The sequence below is a fragment of the Poecilia mexicana genome, unplaced genomic scaffold, assembly GCF_051168715.1.
Source record: "Poecilia mexicana isolate PSO_F unplaced genomic scaffold, ASM5116871v1 scaffold_6, whole genome shotgun sequence".
Taxonomy (NCBI): domain Eukaryota; kingdom Metazoa; phylum Chordata; class Actinopteri; order Cyprinodontiformes; family Poeciliidae; genus Poecilia; species Poecilia mexicana.
In genome coordinates this window covers 2414548-2437891 of record NW_028263375.1, presented here as the reverse complement: position 1 = coordinate 2437891, position 23344 = coordinate 2414548, and the positions used below count along the sequence as shown (strand labels likewise).

Below are 23344 nucleotides of genomic sequence, written 5' to 3'. Positions count from 1 at the left end.
TCATATTGTCCCTAAGGGGGTCAGGAGGGCTGCTGGTGTCTAGCTCCAGCAAATGTTTTGGGCAAGAGGCAGGGTACACCCTGGACAGGTCACCAGTCTGTTGCAGGGCAACACAGAGACAGACAGGACAAACAACAATGCACACACACAACTAGGGACAATTGGAAAGGCCAATTAACCTGATAGTCATATTTTTTACACTGTGGGAGGAAGCCAGAGTATCTGGAGAGAACCCAGCATACACAGGGAGAACATGGAAACTCCATGTAGAAAGACCCCAGGCCAGGAATTGAACCCAGGACCTTCTTGCTGCAAGGCAACAGTGATACCAACTGTGCCACCCAGTTTTTATATATGTTATTTTATTTTTAATAAAGATGCTTAGCATGACAACTTGTCTTACATTCTTGTAGTTGTTTTTGTGCTTCCTCAGAGTGTCCATACTGTCAGCTACATAAAAAATACTGCAGAGAATGCAAGAATGCTATTTGATATTCTTTGCACCAACACACCCAAAGTTATGCAAAAATAAAATTTGTAATTATCCCTCAAAGGACCAATAAGTGTTAATCCAGAATTAAAACTTATTCCATGTAAACCAGCTGGTTTTTATTGTTTTCTGAGTTATTTCCCTAAACCACATAAATAATAAACGTGCATCGCTTCCCTGTCCTTTTTAAGTCAACCCTCTCGTCTGTGAATCCACCAATAGGAACAAGAATGCACCACCTGTATGGAGTCGTTTGACCAATCAGCAAAGCCATCCCCGTTTCCTCATTCGTCCTGCCTCTTTAGGTGCTGCATTGAACACCTTTATCCCTCGCAACTAAGTATAAACCCTGTCCAGTTATACACAAGTTTTTCTTCTTAATGAAGTCAGTTTGATGTTTTGTTGGTGTTGTTTTTTTTTTTTAACTTGACTGTAATAAGATGGACATTGGACCACGGTGTAGCTGGTAAGATTACTGACTCTTCTGTTGGCTGTTTTCATCGGGAGCCTCCTCAGAGACAGCGTCAGGGGCCCAGGCTGCCGAAGTTTGAAGAGCCCCAAACAAAGTGACCCGATCCAACTCGAAAGGCCGGTTTCTCGCGCCAGTCCAAAGAAATTACTACAGAGTGCAAACATGGACCTGGATAGGTAAGACAAAGTCATTAATGTTACTTCTATTTTTTTTTCTTTTTTTTTACACGCTGGTTTGAAATTCAGGCGTAGTACTAATAAAACCCCATCAATATTTAGATAATTAAGCACAACTAGAACCTAGCTTACTGGGGGGAGGGAGGAAAACCGCGTTGTTTTAAGTGCAACATAAGATGTGTTGGGTGCGAAAACTTTTTTCTGATTCTAAATGATAGCAAATTCTCAAACGAAGATGTTTTTTATGGTTATCTTTTGAGTATTGTGTGTGACAAAAAATATGATTTACAGTCATAGTTTGTGTTCTTAGCCCATCTGAAATGCACCCTGTTCACCCAATCAGACAGAAGTTTGGTGAGAAACAGCCTGAGGCATGCCTGTTGGCTCCACAGACTGTTTTCCCGTGTTGACAGATTGACTTTGATCTGACACCCAACGCTCTCCGTCTCTTCCTACTTTCCCATCCCTCAACAGTAAACGGCTGGTAGTGGTGGTGCCAAATGAAATGTCAGTGGCCCCCCGCAGAGTGTTCAGCAGCGAGGATGAGGCATGGAAGAACTACCTGGAGAACCCTCTGATCGCCGCTACCAAGGCCATGATGAGCATTAATGGAGATGAGGACAGTGTGGCAGCTCTGGGGCTGCTGTATGACTACTACAAGGTCAGAAAGAACGGCTTTGCACGTAAAATAGTGTAAAAAAAAAGTGCATTTTTGATAATTAATTGACATTTAAGGGATGAAAAAGATGTACTTTTGACAGAGAGAGTGCAAAAATTTTGCAAGATCCCATTGGGGGAAGTTACTTTAGTATCCCTTCTACTGGGAATTCATGATCTCCACTAATGGACGTTTGTGTAGTATCAAAAACGTCTGGTTTGCTTCAGAGATTGTTTCACTTGCACAATAAATGTGCCAAAAATCTAAAGACTAAAGAAGAGTTCACTCTTGTCTTGCACATGGACAGCACTTATAAAGTCTAAAGTTAGTGAAAGGTTGAATGTCAAACATTGACAGGTAAATATTTCAGAATTCTTGTTTCAATATTACGTGTCTGCATTTTTTCAGATGTTTTCCGTGTTTCATTTTGAAAATCCCTGAGCAATTTAACCATATGTGCTGTCCATGTGTAAAGTAATGGGTAACTTTTACAGATCGCATAAATTATGATCAATTTACAGCGCTTCCATTTAATTTCTTGTGTTTATTTTGATGTCTGGAGAGTTACATTTATCAAATGTTAAATTATGACTGAAACTATCAAACTACAGCAGCGACACAAACCTCAGATGGTGGAGACTTTATTATTATTATTATTATTATTATTATTATTATTATTTGGAGGTAATTGATTTTAGATACACAAAATGTACCAAAAATCCACACTCTAATTTTGCAAGAGTATGGAATATAAAAAATCTAGACGCATCCTTTTAAAATGCCAGGTTGGCATCTCAAAAACGTTGTGACCAAAATGATTCCTTTCAATCTGTATATAAATACAAATACATATTATTTATTTCTTTTAATTTTAACTATAACCTTTTTAGCCTTTCATACACACAGAAACTCAATTACTTATAAAAAGCCCAGCCAAAGTGGAGATTTGAGAAAACTGTATGTGTGCTTCAGTTTCAGTTCCAACAACCACAACACCTGATTTACTTCACTGAAGTACATTTATCACTTTTCTTCAGACTAATTTGTATTTGACAATGCAGTCCCTCTAATTTCTTCATTAAAATTGAACTAGAACAGTCAGACGTTATTTGTTGTTATCAGAGGAATTTTAAATGTAGCAGGTGTGTATGTACTCCTATTTACTGTGTGTGTAGTGACTAATCCTCAACATGAATGATTAGGTTTGAACTGATTACAGTTTTCTTTACCGATCTTTAAAAAGCCTTACTGGCCGATTCTGATTTAGACCGCTATTGAATTTTATTGTCTTTCTCTGGATTGTTGCTAAATATAGCCTAAAAGTCGCTGAGTTGGTAACAGTGTGGTGACTAGAAGTGAAAGGGAAGTGAAAAAAGGTCAGAAATGATCTCTTACTATTTAATATCACAATAATCTGTCATTTTAACGAGAATGACTTTAGACTTTCATACATAATTTTTTCCCCTTCTGTCTTTGTGTGGGTCTTGGTAATGACTTCAGGTTTTAGTTCTTATCTTTTCTGTTGCCTTAAATCCATTCAGGTTCCTAGAGAGAGGAAGCGCTCATCCGGCGGTGTCCCGCCCCCGGATCCCTCCGCTGCTGTGTCCAACGCCTATGGCGGCCCGGAAGTCCTGGATCACCACAGCCAGGCCCTGAGGTCCATGCCGGTGAACCTCTCCCTGAACGGCTCTGCAGCGGAACACCACGGCTCCAAGCGTGCCGCTGCCGCCGTTGCCTCGGACACCAGAGGAGGAGATGGTAGAGGCGGCGGTGGCTGTGCTCCTCTCGCCCTGGTGAAGACGGAGTCCCAGGCGTCCACTCCGGTTTTAAGTTCCCACCTGGAGGAACCCAGAGAGCAGCTGAGGATGCTTTACGAGCAGAGCTGCTACGACTTATCGCTCTCTGGGTACCAAAAGGACGAGCAGAGCAGCCCTCCAGACAGCACGTATGAGGAACCACGGGAGGAAGAGGTCAGGTGCCGCTTCCTGCATACGAGTTCTGTGTTCCCTGTCTTCTGCTCTACTTTCCGTTGTTTCAAAACACACCTGCTTTCTTTGTTTGTTACAGATTTATCACAGAAGTCGATCTTCACGAGTCGACCCATCCCTCCATCAACTACCAATGTGAGACTTTATGTTCAGACATAACCTTCTGGTACTAAAGGCTTAAATGAATCAACCTGTCAGATAGGCCTGCCATGATGACAAAAATTACTGGGTGGTAAAATGTTCCAGAAATTATTGCGATAAACTGTAATATTGGGTGTTTGTTATTTTTTGAGACCGTCTCAAGAAATACATTAACGACATAATAATGCAAGTTTAGTTTCTCAAACATCAGTAAACTTTAATTTTGTAAAGATCACTAAACACTGGAACTTGAAGATATATTTTAAATATCCAAAATGAAACATGACAGCCAAAAACAATAAATAAAACAGAAATTAAAAACACAAGTGAAACCATGAATAAAATGAATTATGAAGTCTCTGCAAAAAAAATTACCCTTCAGAAAATATTCATCCTCACAATGGAAATGATCAAGTTAATTATAATTCATAACAAAATTAATTAATGAATTGCTTATTGTGACTGGTTTACTGTCAGTATCATTTCCAGTTTAGTTTCAGGACGTGAAAGAAAACCTCATCCAGTCCAGGGTTTCTAACATTCTTTGCTTCAGATGAATTTCCTAAACAGGTTGGACTTCTTAAATCTACTAACAGTGTTTGTTCTAGAGCAGAAGAAACACTGGATCACCTACCATCTGTAACTGTTTTTTTCCCTCCTCCTTTTCAAGTTCAAATTCAAAAATACGTTATTAATCCCAAAGGGAATTGAAATCAATTCCATTTATTTTAGAGGAACAAATGGATAGAAAACTTGTTCACGTCCTTCATTGTTGGAAGAGTTTTAGAAGTGTCAAATTGGGACACTAAATTTGCAGGCGTATCTCAAATAATGGCAAAATAAAAGTTTTTGTGAGAAACGTTGCACATTTCCTTTTCAGAGATGAAAACGGTTTTCTGTTCGCTCTGACTGGTTGGTCTCCAGCCATGTGGAGAATCCAACAGGTTTTTTTTTATCCCTTTTCTTTATTTCCAGTGATTTCCTGTTTTCATCTCCAATCACCAGTTCTGACTAGAACCATAAACACCAGGTCAGCTCTTCACTGTATTGATGTTCAGGCCTGAGCTTTTCACATGTTGATGTTAGAAAGATTTTTTAGCTGCAGGTTTATCCTTTACTACAGATGATCAAGCATTCATTAATGAAACGCTACATTTTTTCATTTTGGGCAGTTTTCTTATTCAAGAAATGAATCGAATTATTTGTTTATTTGCGTCTTTTAATGCATTTCCAATATTGTCTAAAAAGACTTAAGTGGCTAAATGAAAAATCTGCAGAATGTTCCAATTTTTAAAATCTAATTAACTGATAGAATAATAGATTACTACATTTCTAGTTAGTTGCAGCCCTCAGTAATGATGTTGTAGAAGTTATCTCAGTATCTTAGTGTTTTAGCTGCAGATTCATCCTTTGCTACAAACAACCCAGTCGTTCGCTAATGGAATGCTGTTGTATTTTAGGCAATAAAATCTTTATTTTCTCAGTTTTAGAAAATGAATTGAATTGTTTATTTACATCTTTTGATGCTTTTCTAACATTGTATAAAAAAGCTTGAGTGGTTAAATGAAAAATCTGCAGATTTGTTTTTTGTTTCGATTAATCATCAGAATAATTGGTAGAGTAACTGATTGCTAAACTAATCGTCAGCTCCAGCCTTAGAGTGGAATACAAACCACATGATTTCAATTATTATTAAAAACCTTTCCATATGTTCACTACCTTGACCTGTTCGTAAACTGCTATGACAAAAACAGTTGAAGGATTTGACAACTCAATGTCTTGCAGAGACTGCTTCACCTACAGCCTGGAGGCCAACATGTCGCTGCGGCCGCGCCAAGGAGACGGCCCCATGGCCTACCTGAACCGGGGCCAGTTCTACGCCTTGTCTCTGTCCGACAGCGGCTACAGGTCGGCCCACTGTCAGCCCAGGGGCCCGGCTTCCAGTGGCGAGCGGCGCGCCTCTCTGGGAGGCTCCGACCTGCAGCGGGACACTGTGGTGCAGGTGAGGGATCCTCAGAGTCCCGGCTAAAAGCTCGACGCGCTCGGCCCTCATAACGCTGTGTGACTGTGTTTCGTCATGCAGAGTGTGATCATGGTGGTGTTTGGGGAGGACAAGTCCAGAGACGACCAGCTGAAGAACTGGAAGTACTGGCATTCCAGACAACATACTGCGAAGCAAAGGGTACTGGATATTGGTAAGAGGATTTAATATATATAGGAGAGGATTTAATATATATAGTAAGAGGATTTAATATATATATATATATATATATATATATATATATATATATATATATATATATATATATATATATATATATATATATATATATATATATATATACATATATATATATATATATATATATACATATATATATATATATATATATATACATATATATATACATATATACATATATACATATATATATATATATATATATATATATATATATATACATATATATATATATATATATACATATATATATATATATATATATATATATATATATATATATATACATATATATATATATATATACATATATATATATGTATATATATATATATATATACATATATATGTATGTATATATATATATACGTATATATATATATATATATATATATATATATATATATATATATATATATATATATATATATATATATATATATATATATATATATATATATATATATATTGGTTTCAGTTAACCAATACCAATATATTGGTATTGGAGGCTCAGATCTACCACACCAGACAAGACCCAAGGTGTAGGTTGTGCAAGGAGGCCTCTGAGACAGTCCAGCACATAACAGCAGGGTGCAAGATGCTGGCAGGGGAAGCGTACATGGAACGACATAACCAAGTGGCGGGCATAGTGTACAGGAACATCTGTGCAGAATATGGACTGGAAGCCCCGAGATCAAAGTGGGGAACTCCCCCAAAGGTGGTGGAGAATGACCGAGCGAAGATCCTGTGGGACTTCCAGATCCAGACAGACAAGATGGTAATGGCGAACCAACAGGACATTGTGGTGGTGGATAAAGAACAGAGGAAAGCCGTTGTGGTGGATGTAGCAATACCAAGTGACCACAACATCAGGAAAAAGGAGCAGGAGAAACTGGAGAAATACCAGGGCCTCAGAGAGGAACTGGAAAAGACCTGGAAGGTGAAGACCACAGTGGTGCCTGTGGTCATCGGGGCCCTCGGGGCAGTCACCCCCAAACTGGAGCAGTGGCTCAAACAGATCCCAGGAACAACATCAGACATCTCAGTCCAGAAATGTGCAGTTCTAGGCACAGCCAAGATACTGGAGGAGAACCCTCAAGCTCCCAGGCCTCTGGTAGAGGACCAGAGGATGAAAGAGAGACATTTTTTTTTTATTTTTTTTTTACACAGGTTAGCACAGGGGTGGGCAATTCTGGTCCTGCAACTTTTTGATGTCTCCCTTGCCCAACACACTTGAATCCAACAGCTGAATCACCTCCTCAGTGCAGTCAGGTTCTCCAGAGTCCTGCTAATGACCTCATTATTTGACTCAGGTGTGTTGAAGTTGAGACACATCTAAAAGTTGCAGGAGACCGGCCCTCGAGGCCTGGAGTTGCCCACCCCTGGGTTAGCATTAGCTATTACTCTCAGGAACCGCTAACTTCCCCCCCTTACTCTACAAGAAAAACAAGGTGGGATCAGGCGGCACACCTGACAGAGAATCCCTCCACCTGCTGTGCGGTAAAACCGGATTAGATTTGAATAACAGAATAACAGTTGATGTTCGATTCCCACAGGAGTCATGTGAACAGACAGCCAGTGGGGCTGCATTTGCATAGACGTTACGGAGAGATGAGTGCAGGCCTGGATAGCGGCCATATCCTGTATGATCATTAAAGAGGCAGGCCTCAACCTGCAGCCTAAAAACTCAGGAATGAACCAGATCTGTCATCCACTAGTGGGTTTTTCTGTGTGTGGCAAGTTCACGCCACTAACGCTGCTGGCATGGACTTGCTGCACAGTGGGTAAGAGAGTGGAAATTAATACGTGACCGGGGCGTGCTGGGATGGTTTTATTTATTAATTTTTTTAGTTGGAAGTCGGATTAAGAAGTGAAAATATTTGCGCATCAGATTCTGATTACTCAGAGATACTGCATGTAAGATAAGAGGATAAGAGGAGGAACAAAAGTTGTTGAACTCATAAACTCTGCAGATTGTTTTGGCGAACTGCTAAACAACCTGCAGAGTTTATGAGTTCAGGAAAGTTCAGAAGGTTCGTTTAGTCAAATAGATTAATAAACTTTATATTTTCAAGCTTCACAAAAATTTTAAGTCCCGATATATTTTGATTATTTTGTCTGCTGAACTGGTGAATTTGAAAGTTTTAGGTTAAACAATGTGTTTTCAATTTGTGGAATTTTGAAAAATCTGGGAAATACTCCAGTTGAATCCATGATGTCACCACCATGTTGTTTCATTGATGGAATGAAGTGTTGACTTTATACTGCTGTATAATGTAATCTTCCCTTTCACCCACAAAACCCTTTGAAATATTCCAGTTAATCAATTTAACCTTAAACAAGCTGTAAAATAGGATTTTCTCCTCCTTAACTATTCACTGCTCTCCATATTCATCCAGAGGTTAAATATATTTCCCTCTTGTTCCTTTTTGGCCCAGGTTATAGAACAGAACCATCCGGCAGGTCCTCTTGTTGCTGGGTAATATTTTGCTGATAAATTTCTTATTAAAACATTGGAACGGCGGATTAATAAAGTGGTAAAACAATACTTCATAGAAAAACCCACAGACCAAATATATAGTGATAATTTTCACTTTCTACTCCTGGGTAAAAAAAAAAAGAAAGAAAAAAGAAAAACGTTTGTTATTATCAACTGATATTGATTTCCATCTTGTTGCTGTTTGTTTTGATTGGTCATTTGGTATTCGTTTGGTCATGACTGTGGAGTGTTTGGCTGTAGCAGTGTCAGTGTGTTGGTGATTTTACAATGTTGAAAGGGTAGGAAAATATATCTGTATCTAAATCTAACTATATCTATCTCTGTGTGTATACGTGTATAAATCTATATATATAAAAACATACATATCTCAGTTATCGGTCATAACAACAATATTAACATCGTACATTGGTATCAACTCAAATTTTCACATTGTCGCATCCCTGTCCAGTACAGTTTTTTGGATAAAACATCCCAAAAATAAGGTTTTAAATCATAATCATTTTCGACTTTAAAGAGCTTTTAGGTTAGATTCCCCTGGTTGTAATTTTGAGATTGCATTGAAATATTAAAAATGACGACAGATGGATGTCTGCCCCGGAGCTCCCCATCTGAAACGGTTCTCTTGTGCTTCCTGTCTTTGCATCCAGCCGACTACAAGGAGAGCTTCAGCACCATTGGGAACGTGGAGGAAATCGCCTACAACGCCGTGTCTTTCACCTGGGATGTGAGCGAAGAAGCCAAGGTAAGAGTCAACAGCAGCAGAGGCATGCTGGGATTTGAAGTTTTCAGAACCCGGCCGATTACCATGACGACATGCAGTCCAATATGTCCATCCGTCAGATCTCGCATGAATTACAGATCCATTTTCACTTCCATTCATTAAACTATTCCATGTTGAGCTTATTGTTGAGCATGTAAAAGCAAAAAAACAAAAAACAACAACAACAAAAAAACATTTTGTACAGCCTACTACAAACGTTCCACTTTAATTTCACTTGGATGAACACAGAAGCCATATTTGCAGGCAGTCTGTGGCCAGCAGCAGTGACCCCGTCCTCTCACACTCGGGCCGAGCGTCACTCTTTAAACGGCTGTGCAGAAACGCAGACTGGCAATTGCGGCTTTGCAGGTTTGACTGTAAATATTTACGGTTTCCCACACGCCTTCACTGCGCTCTGCTGGTTTTCGGCAGGTTTCTGCTGCAGCGCTCCCCTCATGTGTTCACTGTACCGTGTTCTTCTACTGCTTAGTGAACATGATTGCACAAGTGGTTCCATCTGAGACAGGATACTTTAATTATCAGCATTTTCTTATTTCATATTATAGCTGAAAAAAATTGATTATGAGGTACAGCTGAAACCAGAAGTTTACATACCCTGAATAACTGGACACACACACAGTTTTTTTTAATCTCGCTAGACTAAACTTCTCTTATTTTAAATCAGTTAGAATTACCAGAATTATAACTATTTTCTAAATGCCACAATAATGACAAAAGAATATGTCAGATATTTATTTATTAATGTCTTTGGCTCAAACGTTCCTGTGCTAATTTACAAACCGCGATGTGTTTTTTTCTTTCTTTGGAGTAATGGCTTCTTCGTTGCTGAGCGGCCTTTCTGCCTTTCTGCCTTTCTGCTTTTCTGCTTGTGCTGCTGCAGAAAACGTTTCACTGCGGATGCTGAAGGTTACACAAAGTTTTAACTTTTATTTTGGGGTTGATTTGCACATTTTGGACCAGAACCCGTTCATCTCTGGAATACAGAACCCGTGTCCTTCCTGAGCGGCGTGATTGTTGTGTAATGTTTGAACAGGTGAATGTAGCTCCTTAAAGCATTGATAAATTGTTCATCAGACTAGTGCAGCTCATCAATTCTCTTCCAAATCTTGGCTGATTTCTTTTGACTTTCCCATCGTGAGAACCGTTGAAGCGGTGTATTCCAGGTGTGTTCCAGGTGTATTCCAGGTGTGTTCCAGGTGTATTCCAGGTGTATTCCAGGTGTGTTCCAGGTGTGTTCCAGGTGTGTTCCAGGTGTGGCCACCGTGTGTCGCTTTGGATGTGACCTCATTTTCTGTATTGCAGTAAAGGCTGTGAGATTCACCATGATGACTGTGTTAGGATGGAATGAGTTAGTGCTCTGTGATTTCATCTTTGTATTTTTTTCTTCCTTATTTCCTGAATAATATGAAATGATTAAAACATGCACTCTGACATCTTTTAGCTTATGATTTATCTTTTAAACGCTTTGCTGTGGCAATTGGAGTGAAATTAATTTCCAGTTGCTCAAAGCATTTATTTCACCCATGTTATTACTCAGTGTGACTGCCAGTTAATGTCATTATTATATCAGTAAAAAACATCCTCGGACTTTAGTGCTTCTACTTCTGTATGCGTGCGTTTTTAATCTTTGTACTCAAAATGAAGTCTTCGAATCTTTAAGTCAACACATTAGATCAACATTATCTGTTTTTCCACAGCCCTGCCATGCCCAGCCTTCCCTGGGTTTTGACTAGACCTTGTCTGTGTAAATCTGCTGCAGTTACTTCATCTTCAGATTTCACTTTGCAAACATTACTGATCTCTGATCTAGAGTTTTGGGATCATTATTTGGCACAAATCTTTTTTTTATTTATTTATTTGCCGCAGTCTGTTGTTGCCAGGCAACAGGCCGCTCCATCCTTATTGCTAGCGAGTCTTCCAGCAGCATGTTTGTGTTTGTGTTTGCTTTGTGGCTGGCGGAGTGGCGGACGGCACCGAACTGCCACTTCACAGAGTCCTCTTCAACTTTCCACTTTTTACGAGGGCATTTGAGCGCCCTCACACAAACACAGCAACCCTCCTGCACTCAGAAACTCACACTCACACACTCACACACACACACACACGTTTGTTTTGCTATCTTTGTGGGGACTTTCCATTGACTTCCATTCATTTCTACTAATTTCTACAGCCTAAACCTTACCTTTACCCTTTTCCTAACCCTAACCATCACATACCTAATCCTAACCCTAACCAAAACTCAATTCATACCTTAGCCCTAACTCTGACCCCTGACCCAAAAACAGGGTTTCCCCTCGTGGGGACCAGGCTCAGGTCCCCACGAGGAGCGATTGGTCCCCACAACGTAGCATATGTCAGGAAAATCGTCCCCACAAGGTATTACAAACAAACACACACACACACACACACACACACACACACACACACACACACACACACACACACACACACACACTTCCACTGATGCTGGCAGCAACGCATGTGTCGTTGGTGGAGGAACTGTAAATGGCTTGGGTCGGTGGAGGTGGGAATCGGCGGAGCTGTGTAGGAGGCCCATTTGCGCTTTAGGCTTTCACAGAAATCAGCCCTCACCTCTGCAGGTTGGGGCACGATGCTGTTGACGCGGCGCAGTGGGAAAGTGATCGCTGAGCCGTGGTGAGAGCTCACCTAACCGTTATCCATCTCCGCCGACCTGTTTGCTCAAGCCGCCCGTCCCGTTTTACCGGAAAAATCTACTGGTGTTTGTGTTCGGTTTATGCGATTTGGCATCAGTCATGAGAATATGTTCCTCCATGTAGGTAAATTTGTGAGACAGCCGCGTGGAGGAGTGTTTACACTGTACTCTGCCGGGGCCGAACTGTGATTTTTCTTTTTTTTTTTGGGTGTGGTTTGAGTTTTAGAAGTTGAACCAACATGTTGATTTTATTTGAAGTCTTTGAAATTGAGGCTTTTTTTTTTTCCATGCCTCCCTCCACCTCTCCAAAATGTGAGATTTATGAGAAGTGGGGCTTGTCTGGATGGCTCTGTGAACTGTTCCTGTTCACTTAATGACACTGTGACCTTCTGTCATCACTGTGCACTAAATCACTCACAGATTCACAAGAAAACAACTGATTTATTTGTCGATGACTGACAAAAAAAAAAAAAAAAAAAAAACTCTGCTTTTATCAATAAAATATAACTTTGTTTCTATAACAGCCAGCAGAGTATCGGTTAATAAACCCAGTTCTAACAGTAATTTCTCTCTTTAGTTGTTTGCTTTATGAGTTTGTTGCAGATAATTTTTGGAGCTAGTTTATTTAAAGACATTGCTGCAACATGTTGAAGTTTGAAGACATTTGGTTCTTCACAACTCTCTTCAAATTCAGACACATTTTGAGATCTGGGTTTTGACTAGACATTGATTTCTTTTTAAAAAAATTTTAGTTTTGTTTTCAGCCATTCTGTTATAGTAATTATCCTGCTGATATGCCAGTTTTGTGGCTTTGCTCTAATTTGTCCAGAGAATACAAACTTTCTGGGTTCTCATGGAACATTTTTTTTCCACTCATCAAACCTGTCGATGCTCACACACACACACACACACACGCGCACACACACACACACACACACACACACACACACACACACACACACACACACACACACACACACACACCTCACACTCAACCTCTCACACACGCTTACTGCTTTCTTCTATTTCGCTAAGACTGATGTAAGTCGTGGATACGTTACAAGACTTTGATATTTTTTAAAAACGATTAGAGGTTTACGTGAACAGACTGTTCTTGCTTCACGACTTGGGGGAAAAAAAAAAAAAGAGGTTCCAACACATGTAACAACTGCATCTGCTGCTGGATCACAGACTGCCGCAGTTTTCAGATTCTCTTCAGGTCAGTTTGGAGGCGGTAGTGGAAGATAGTCTCAGGAATTTAATTTGGTCTCCACCAATATAATGGTTATCAGCCTAACAATAGGTGTGCTAAGTGTGTGGCATCGCACTCAAACAAACTTGAGGTTGCAATTGCTGCTTAGGTGGATCAACAAATTATTAAACAAAGGCTAAATGTTATGTCTTGGTTTTCTGTTATTAATAAATTTGCAAAACACTCAAAAACTGTTTTTTCTGCCTTACCATAATGGGGCATTTGAGTGTAGAATTTTGAAGAATGAGATTAATTAGACACAATTTGGAATAATGTAGCAAAACGAAACAAAATACGGAAAAAGTGTAGTGATGTGAATACTTTCTGGATGATGTGAGTGTATTAAGGGAGCTGCCTCAACCTTAACACTGACTTTTTTTTTTAGATTTTATTCATAAGACTGATAAATCCTAAACTCATGAACACTACCACTATAATGTAGTTTATTCTAGCTGTCAGATTAGCTACCGGTACTCTGACCTCATCATGACTTCAGGGGTAATTATGGAGCTCTTGGGGTTTTTAGCAGCTTCTCCAAACAATGCTGCAGGGAACGTTCTGGAACGTTCACTCCTTGGAAGACCAGCAGCCACGTTAGCGTTAGCTTAATGATGGTTAGCAACAGCTGCTTCTCTAATGGCATTGCTGAGGTCTTTACATGTTGGGGTTATGTTAACACTTACCTAGCAACTGTCAAAACTTCACATTTTTTAAAATGGAGTCTGTCTGTGGATTGAATAACAGTACCTGGCCGTCTGCTGCGTTACCTTTTAGATTCAAGGCAAGGGTGTTAGCGCAGTCACAGAGAACAACTGTGATGGACTGGCAGTCACAGAAACGTGGTTTTCTCTTGTCTGTACTTGGCAGAATAACTTTATCAGTAGGGAGCGACCCAAGCAGCCTACACAGTCCCAACACCGGTGGAACAGATGAATGTTTCTTTCTTTCTGCCTTTGGGAGGAAGAAAGAAACTCCTGTCACATCCCACTCATCCTGCTAGCTCTCCAACGTGTCCAGACACGGACCGTGGATTTCTTCCCACTTTCCTTTTCTTTTTACCTGCATACCAACTATAAACAGAGAGGTGTTTACCAAGAGAGCTCAAAGTGCCATGGCATTGTCAACCAGGTGGTTTTTATCTGATCAAGTGTGGGGAAATGGTACTTAAGGGAGGACTAAGACTGTGATGGCACATGTTGGCAGGCTTTAAGGCTAACATGTAAGGAGTTGCAGATGTGAGTCAGATGTGTTAAAGGTTAGTCAGATGAGGTATTCTTGGAAGAGATGACTCTTTGGTACATTCTTGATGGGAGGGAGGGACCCTGGTTGTGATGGTGTAGAACCAGGGCTCCTCGTTTTGCTGAGGTGGGATTGACGACGTAGAAATTGAGAACCAGATCTCAATCATCTCACCATGATTAACGGTAAAAAAAAAAACCTCCTTAAAACTTAAACGTAACGTTCGAAGAAGAAGACAAACAGTCTACATGCTGCTTTCCATGTTAACTCGGCTTGCAGAGGAAAAGCGTTACTCCCTGAGGTAAGAGCCCAGAAGGAACGATCTGATTTGAATGTATTTTGACACACATCAAGGCCAGCAAATCGTCTGGATTTGCATGATGAGCTGCTACACTCAGAATGAGCACCAGGAAGGATCATGATTGAGTTGCAGTTTCTGAGGCATCCCTGAAAAAAGTCGAGTGAAGATCATCAGCTGATGTGTTGCAGACAAAATAGGGAAATCAAATAAAAGCCACCTACTGGTGGTTGTATTATAAAACATAAACACGTCTCATGTGTTCCTGGTGTAAACATCTGAGGGCTGCATAATCACCAAATTGGCTCCAATGGAGGCAGGTTCCTTTGGGTCCTGTGGACGAATAGGGAAGTCCCACCAGGTGAAGCCATTGGGTTGTGCAGTTCGTCAATCTTACCTTCAGGAAGTTGATCTCAACAGAGAGGGGTTAGAACTTTCAAAATAGAAGCCTAACTAAAACAAACTTTTTATCAACCAGGTTCTTGTATCCAAGAGATGCCTTCCACCAAGCACTGCCTTTATGTTTATCTCTCCGTCCTTCTATCAATGCAACCTGCGTTTAAACAACAGTTGTGAACATCTGTAGAGCTGTTGTTTAGGCCTGAAAGCAGAGGCTGTGATACTGATCTGGGTTTTACTCAGGAGCAGTTGTGACAGTAATCAGGTATGGCCATCATAAACACCAGGAAGTGTCAAGATCATCTTTTCAGATGATCTAGTTTAAATAAACAGTTCTGACTCGGGCCGCACAATCGCCACTGCAATTATGTTGCAGAGAAAACATCAAGTTAAAGGCTGAAATATGCAAAATTGGAGAGACGTAGGAGAATGTAGCATAATGAGGAAAAGTGGTCAGTCTTTCTTTCAGTCTACAGCAGCATACTTCCATAAGCTTTATCAAAAAAAGGAAAGTTTTAAGCCTGGTTGTAGAAGTAGACTGGGTGTCTGCCTCATGGACTAAAACTGGGAGTCTGAGAACTAAAGGCTCCGTCTCCCATTCTCCCTTTAGAAGCTCTAGGAACCAGCATAAACCTGCAATCTGAGAGCAAAGTGCTCTGTTGGGAACATACGGACCAATCACATCTCTGATGTATGATGGAGGTGATTATTATATATGTGAAAAGGAGAATCATGGATTTAACAGGGAGCCAATGAAGGGAAGCTAAAACAGGAAAAAATATCATCTCTCTTTAATTTATCAGAACTCTTCCCAGGTGTTTTACAAGAAGATACTTCAAGTGTTCACCTGTCCACCATCAGCAGCAGCTCAACGGTCTGATCGTGGTTTAAGGTCTGACGTAGTTTTTTTTTTTTTGTCTTTCTGTCCTTCAGGTCTTTATCTCTGTCAACTGTCTGAGCACAGACTTCTCGTCTCAGAAGGGAGTGAAGGGCATGCCTCTGATAATCCAGATCGACACCTACAGCTACAACAGCTGCAGCAGCCGGCCCGTCCACAGGGCCTTCGCTCAGATCAAGGTCTTCTGTGACAAGGTGAGGGAAGGTCAAGGGCAACGGGAGCTGACTGTTCAGCGTGACTGACTGGACCCGAGTGGATCCGTTCTTTTAATTACTGTTTCCCCTCTCCTCCCCCCACTGCAGGGAGCTGAGAGGAAGCTACGCGATGAGGAGAAGAAGCAGCTAAGGAGGAGGATAAAAGGTGATGCATGTTGTTTTGTCCTAACTTAAGCTCATTTGATGTAAAATGATATTGGCAAACATTTTTTTTATGGAAGCAAATGTTTGTACGATACTTTAGAGGGGCAGTATTACCTAAAGCCGACTTTTTTGAGCTTTACATCGTGTTCTAATTTTATCCCCTCATCAAAAACATGCTTTGATTCTTTCATGCATGTTTGAGAAGTCCTTTAATCTCCATGGCAACCATTCAGCTGTGAAAAATGCTAAATGGCGTCTCGAAGGCAGTGCAGCTCCTCTGAGCTTCTGCCTCACAGAGCCGCACTTCCCCAGAATTCCTCCTCTCAGATCCTTCAGACTAGCCAGCAGCAATTAGCAAACACTTGTTGGAACTGCGCATCTGCTGAGCTCATTATAGAAGCTACTTCTCAGTGGAATGCTGGTAAAAACGTCTAAGGGTGAACAGAGGGACCATTTGACCACTTCCTGAAGGCGGAGTTTAAGAAAGACAGAACAAGAACTTTTAAAGAGACAGAAACCCAATTTCAAGGTGTTAAATTACAAAGTCAAAAAATTTTTCAGTCATTTTTGATACATATAGCATTTTTATAACAACTGAAGTTAAAATAGTTACTTGTTAGTGCTGTTTAATAGCTCAGTGTCTGAAAAACACATTCCCACCCCTTTAAGAGTTTGCTTAAAAACAAATGCTGAGCTCTCTTTCTCTCTCTGTCTGCCTCTCTTAATTAGGAAAGAACAGCAGCTTGGGGCCGAGGTCCCCCATCAGGAGGGCTGAAAGCACGCTGTTCAAAAGCATACTGGACCTGGACTCCCAGCCGGTCCTGTTCATCCCCGATGTCCACTTCGGGAACCTGCAGAGAGCGGGGCAGGTGAGAATCCAGTCGATTTGCTGACACATCCGCCGTGACGCTCGCCGCCTCCGTCTGGGCGAGCGCTTCTCACTTCTTTCTGACGCTTCCTGCAGGTGTTTGCCGTCAGCACTGATGAGGTTCTTGTGGAGAGGTGAGCATCACTGGTTCTGTTAGACATCCTGCCTGCTGCAGCTCAGTATGACACAGAGGGTTTGTGTTCGACTGTTAAGATGTGTTGTCCTGAAATGTGGCGCGACAGGAAAGACTGGAAACAAAAACATTTGTCTGAGTTCTAAATAGTTGATTTTCAAATCAAGTATTAACATTCTGGGCTGTTTGTCTGTTCATGTGTTCATCAGAGGGCTGCCTAAGAAGACGATGTCAAGTCAAGAAGAGATCTGCCCACCGCAGCCCAAGAAGTCCAAAGTGGAGCCTGAACGGAAAGGTGAATAATCCCAGTCAGATTCTTGTTTTTGTTTCAAATATAGTTTATTCCATTTTTTAAAAAGTTTTGCTTTGCTCATTCTATTCTAGTTCTGCTGTATGTGAGGAAGGAGTGTGATGAGGTGTTTGATGCCTTAATGCTGCATGCCCCAACCCTCAGAGCACTGATGGAGGCGGTGAGTGATCAGCCTCTTGATGTTCAATGGTTGAAATGTGGAACGCTTCATCTGGACCTGGAATACTTTTAATGTGTTTTTTACTTTATCTTGACAGATTTCTGAGAAATACACAGTGCCTGTTGAGAAGATCACTAAAGTTTATCAGAAAAGCAAAAAAGGGTGAGAAAGTTCACAGACACAAGACATCCAATTGATGACATGTGGTTAACCATAGGGAAGTCTCAGCTTTCGCTTGTGAAAGCAAAACACATACTAATGCAAAGTAATATAAACTTAAGGTTTCAAAAGGTCGCTTTTCTTCCACCAAAATAATTAATATAACATTGAGGAAAACATAATTGCTGTGTTTATACAAACATGATTGCCATTGTAGTGGAGAATGTAAATGAAAGTGTGATTTCAAGTATGCAACAAGCTAAAAATGGTCAATAAAGCTGCATCAACATGACGTAACAGCATAATAAACTGCTATTGCAGCATAATATCCAAAAGTATTAATGTAGTTGTGTGTAGGATGAAAGTTGGATCCATAAGCTTATGCTTTGGGTATACAGTAACTAATATTTCAATGAAACTACATAATTTAGGATATTTCTATTTTAATTTGTAGGAAAGCATATTTTCTGGTGTTTACAAAGTTAAGTCAAACTAACAGATTGTTTATTAAAGTGCTAGAAAGGACAACGTGTCTACAGATGCTAACATTCAGAACTTGAAGTTGTAACTTCTTAAGTCACAATTGGATACATGGCAAATTGAAATGAAAAGTAAGTTACTTATTTTATTCCTTGTCTTTTTGCTAACTGATACAGTTTGACCAACAAAATGAAAGCTATTACTTGATATTGTCCCCAAAATCGTCAGTTTGCTAATTGTTGTGCTAACTATAGTTAGCAATACAAATCCGTAGCAGCGACTCTCTCTATATCTTACATGCTTAAGTACTGTAGCAACATGTTCATTAGAGATATGTGTGTGACTGATTTTATAATGTACAAAGTGAGGGAACTGCAAATAAATAGGGTTTTAATGCAGCTATCTGCTATTTATTTGGCAGCCATATTGGATATTAGCTTTTCAAATCAGGATTTCAACTTCTGGGGATTTTACTCAGATTATGTGACTTAGGACTTGGAAATTTTGACTTCAGAGTACAAATGTAGCACACCATTACATCTGTTTCTAACAGCCGCTACATGATTACCTATGCATGTTATCATGCTACGTTTTGCTAATTTGTCCTAAAAATGGGGACTGATGTGGACATGTCTTATTTTGAATTGGACTGGAACTGAAAACTAGTGGTGAGGATTAAAAACTAAATGGCTACCATATTATGTAAGGTTTTTAAATTAATTCCAAGCTGGGCAAAAACATTTTGATAAAGTTAATATATATAACGGCATAACCAGGAAGTAAGTATTAGCTATAACTCTGGCTCTGTATTCTGTAGTCTCTTCCGTTTTTAACAGCATTCTTTGTTTTCATGAACCACAGGGTCCTGGTGAACATGGACAACAACATCATCCAGCACTACTCTAACGAGGACACCTTCATCCTCACCTTGGAGAGCTCAGCCGACTCGTTTCACGTCACCCTGTCAGAAATCTGACCTCCGTCAGCCTCAGTGCTGTATTCAGTCATTACATTATATGGACAGAGAAGATACCTGCTGAGTGAGGCAACAGAACTGGGTGGACACTCACAAGCGTTGCAGGTAACCATAAAGAACTGCACCAAGCAGGGTTCCCTGAACGCCACGCGGTAGTCTTAGCCAGGCTGCCTGGTTAAGAGGAGATTTTTTATACAAAGAGCCAAAATGTGTGACGGTATACGAATGTTACCTTGTAGCAGTTGCTTTCTGAACCGTCTTTTTATTCCGTTGGAGCCGGTAATATTCCAGATCTACATAAAGCAACATGCTGGTTTGCTGAGGTTCCACAGGATGAACACAATAAACACTAGTGAGGTCTGCTGTTGGCGCCTCGTCTGCTGATGTAATGTGATCTAGCATAGCATTATTCATGGTTGAGGCACATTTTCTATGTTTACAGCTGTACACGATGTCTCTAGAAAGTAGTTTCTATGTTTTTCCTTGTTTTATTTTGCTCTGAATTTATTCAGATTGTATTGTTTTTTTGGCATGTCAAAAGTTTGCATGCGAGTTGTAAATAGATGTCTCAGAATTTTAAAATGACATGATAGCAGTAAAGATAGTTTTTTTTCCTGGGTTCTTTCCAACATTATTTATATTTGCTCCAAACTGAAGAGGTTTATACAACTTTCTGCGATTTCAGATCAGAGATTTTTAATCTAAGCCTTGAATTTTTCTGATTATTTCCTTTGGATTGGAGTACCATATAAATATAGTAAGCTGCTATCGGTGCAGTCCTAGTTAAAACACCTTTGAAGTTCCACAGAAACATGTTCTGGTCTGATGACAACGTTGATCATTGTGGCCATAGTTCCAAAAGCTACGTTCAGTACGAAAAACGACACCGCATGTGACCAAAAGAACACCGTAGCCACGGTGACGCATTTCTGTTGTGCAGGTCAAAGGTCGCGTGAGAGGTGAAACGCACAATAAATGATCTCAGTTCAATTGTTTTTACATTATAAAAGCCTGACATTTGAACAAAAATGCTTGGGTTTTTACGTCCAATGTAAGACAGAATCACAATTTAACGAAACAAAAATGAACCACACACACACCACATGAATATGTGCACGCAGTATGCCATAGATTTAATTCTTGCCTTTTAATTGACCAAAAAAAGAAGAAAAAATAAGAGAATCCTGTGTTTCAAAACGTCAGTCACTAAAATACAGGATACCTTACAAAACCTACAAAATTCAACAATTACAAACATTTTGTTCAACATATAACCATCCCATAGTATAAATTTATGCAATACTGTTTTGTTTTTATTTGGCACTTGATCACAATTCGCTAATTTGTATTTGACAGAAATATTACACCTGACGCATTTCTTTTTTTTTTCTTTTGTAAGAAAAGCTTCTCCGTGAACATTTATAAAAAACAGTAAAAGCGACACATTGTGACAGCATCGTTGCAGTAGTTCGGATTCTCTGCTGGTCTTCTTTAGCATTTTTTCTGAACATTCAAAGCTTCTCGATGCTCGGTTACATTCACGGGGCGGCTTCAGGTGGATCCTGCTCAGACTCTCCTCCTGAACGCAGGGCGAAGCCGAGCGAGGAGACGGAGGCGATAAATCCGAGCGAAACCTCCCGCGCGCATCCGGTGGGACGCGCTCGATGTCTGACCAACAGCCCGTCGTTCCGCTGGCAGTTTGAGTATCTATGAACTTATAGTATAAACACACATGCGCCTAAGTCACATGCAAACGTGTCGTGTTAGTTTACATGCCCGTGTACCCAACGACTACATGCAGCATTTCATTAAACAAGTTAAAAGAGAGTGTGAGGCGTTTCTGTGCGCCTCACTTTTTAGTCGAAATAAAAGAATCTGGTCCGCATGCTTGATATCCGGCGACATTTAAATAAACATCTTCTATTATTATTATTTTCATTATTATTATTTCACCACAACTTTGTTCGGAAGTGAACGTTCTGGACTACATGGAATTGCTCAATGAGCTTAGGTGCACTTCAAAAGAAATACCTACACTGTACTCGAAACACCTGGAAAGACTAAGGTGTGTGTTGTGTGAGAAGCTCGAGCGCACCAGCACTTCCTGTGCTCTTACTTCCAATATTTCAAAATAAAACATAAAGGAACAGACGGAGGGAGAGGGACGCTCATCACAAAGTCTAAGTACGGATCCGGGAGCATATGCATAGTAGCATAATGTTACGCGATGTGTCCGTTCCAGCACGATATATAAAACAAACAGTCTATCAAGTTTAAAAAAAACAAAACAAACACAAAAAAACATGTCTTACGGTAGAAAAGAAGAAAATGAAAGCGGGACTCATTGTGAGCAAAGGACAGACTTCACAGGTCCTCTCTTGCTCACCTACAGCACGTGCTGTATCTCTCTCTCTCTCCCTCTTCTGCACGCGCTCAGTCTGTCGCACGCGGCGCTCTGTGTGGACCTAACTGGAAGTTTCGAGAGAACAGAGAGCCAAGCAAAGACACTGATACAGAGACTCCAGTTTACACTGCATATATACACACAACCTACGGTAAACCTTCTCTACACTCTAACAGGCCTACAGGAGAACTGAGGAGATTCATTACAGTCAGAAAGGGGCGGTGAGGGTGGTCTGTAACCGGAAGTGGTGTGGATTTTGCCTGGATTTCAGACAGACAGCTGTTTAGTTGGTGGGTTGGGGAGAGGGGCGTAGAAGGAATATTAACGATGAATTAGGCTCCTGCGGCCATCTTTAAAAAGTCCTCAGTACATGTTGAAGGCCTGGATTCTTCTTCATCTTTATCTTGTCATTCTTCATCATCAGTCTGCTCCATAGTGCAGAGTTACAGGCATGTAGAGTCACCCAAAGAAGCACTGTGAAGAAAACAAAATCAAGTCAGTCAATGTGTCTGTGCGCAGATTATTTTAATATCTGTGTGGATCTGCATGTCTAGCAAAGCCAATCACACCTCCTGAATTTTTTCCCTTTCATCGCTTGCTGACAAGCGTCAGTGCTTTTTTTTTTTGTCAAATTAAACTATCTTTTGAAAATGACACCCTGAAAGCAGGTTTCACTGAACTCACAATTCTGTATTAATTTTTTTATTAGTCGGATATAATATTCTCATTTTAAATGTCATGTTTTCATTTGTAAGTGGAAAATCCCCATCGATAACAGAAATAAAGGCTTTCAAACAGCCATCTGTGTGGAATCGATCTATATAATGTGTGGAAATCTGTTAAAGAAATATGTATATTTTAACATTTTATTAGGAGAAAATAAATGAGTGGAGATCAGGAGTGCTGTCCCTTTAATGCAGAGCTCAGATGACACGCTGTATGTCAGTGTGTTGTTATTGCGCAGTGACAGGATGCTTTCTCCAAGCTGCAGTCGGTCTGCAGCATCACTCGGTGAGTTCTGGGAAGTGGGCCTCGTGTTAATCACCACGGCTGGGAATCCACTGACTCACACTGAGATCACACTGCTTTCCCTCTACCTGTTAGAGCAAACTCACACTTCACCCTGAGTGAGTGGAAGGTAATATCTCACCAAACACACTGTTAAAAAGTGCTACTCAACCCATTATGTTAAAGGAGCAACGAGTCAACAACGGTAAAAAAACTTACTAACAAAATAGAAAACAACTTACGACCCCAAACATTTGTAAATTGTTTTTTCTTTTAATA

General features: G+C 40.3%; 2 protein-coding genes across 10 annotated transcripts in view; one reads left to right on the top strand and one right to left on the bottom strand.

The window, feature by feature from the left end:
• Window positions 1-747: 747 nt before the first annotated feature.
• Window positions 748-22856, top strand: LOC106931335 (grainyhead-like protein 2 homolog). Its single transcript, XM_088006049.1, has 15 exons — window positions 748-1138; window positions 1613-1799; window positions 3338-3766; window positions 3864-3919; window positions 5711-5927; window positions 6009-6120; window positions 9315-9409; window positions 16244-16402; window positions 16511-16568; window positions 17297-17436; window positions 17532-17569; window positions 17778-17863; window positions 17953-18038; window positions 18136-18200; window positions 19539-22856. Exons 1-15 carry the CDS (start codon window positions 1125-1127, stop codon window positions 19651-19653), a joined length of 1857 nt encoding a protein of 618 aa, XP_087862175.1. The 5' UTR covers window positions 748-1124; the 3' UTR covers window positions 19654-22856.
• Window positions 20762-23344, bottom strand: part of ncalda (neurocalcin delta a) — an 81647-nt gene continuing 79064 nt past the window's right edge. For all 9 annotated transcript variants that reach the window (XM_015009399.2, XM_015009400.2, XM_015009401.2 and 6 more), the window contains one exon: window positions 20762-22531. The gene's annotated coding sequence lies outside the window, so the exon portion shown is untranslated. The remainder of the gene's footprint in view (window positions 22532-23344) is intronic.

Excerpts from the sequence above, each read along its gene's own strand:
- LOC106931335 (XM_088006049.1), top strand. Across the intron at positions 3,920-5,710 it reads TCCCTCCATCAACTACCAAT|AGACTGCTTCACCTACAGCC; the intron begins GTGAGACTTTAT and ends AATGTCTTGCAG. Across the intron at positions 18,039-18,135 it reads TCAGAGCACTGATGGAGGCG|ATTTCTGAGAAATACACAGT; the intron begins GTGAGTGATCAG and ends TTATCTTGACAG.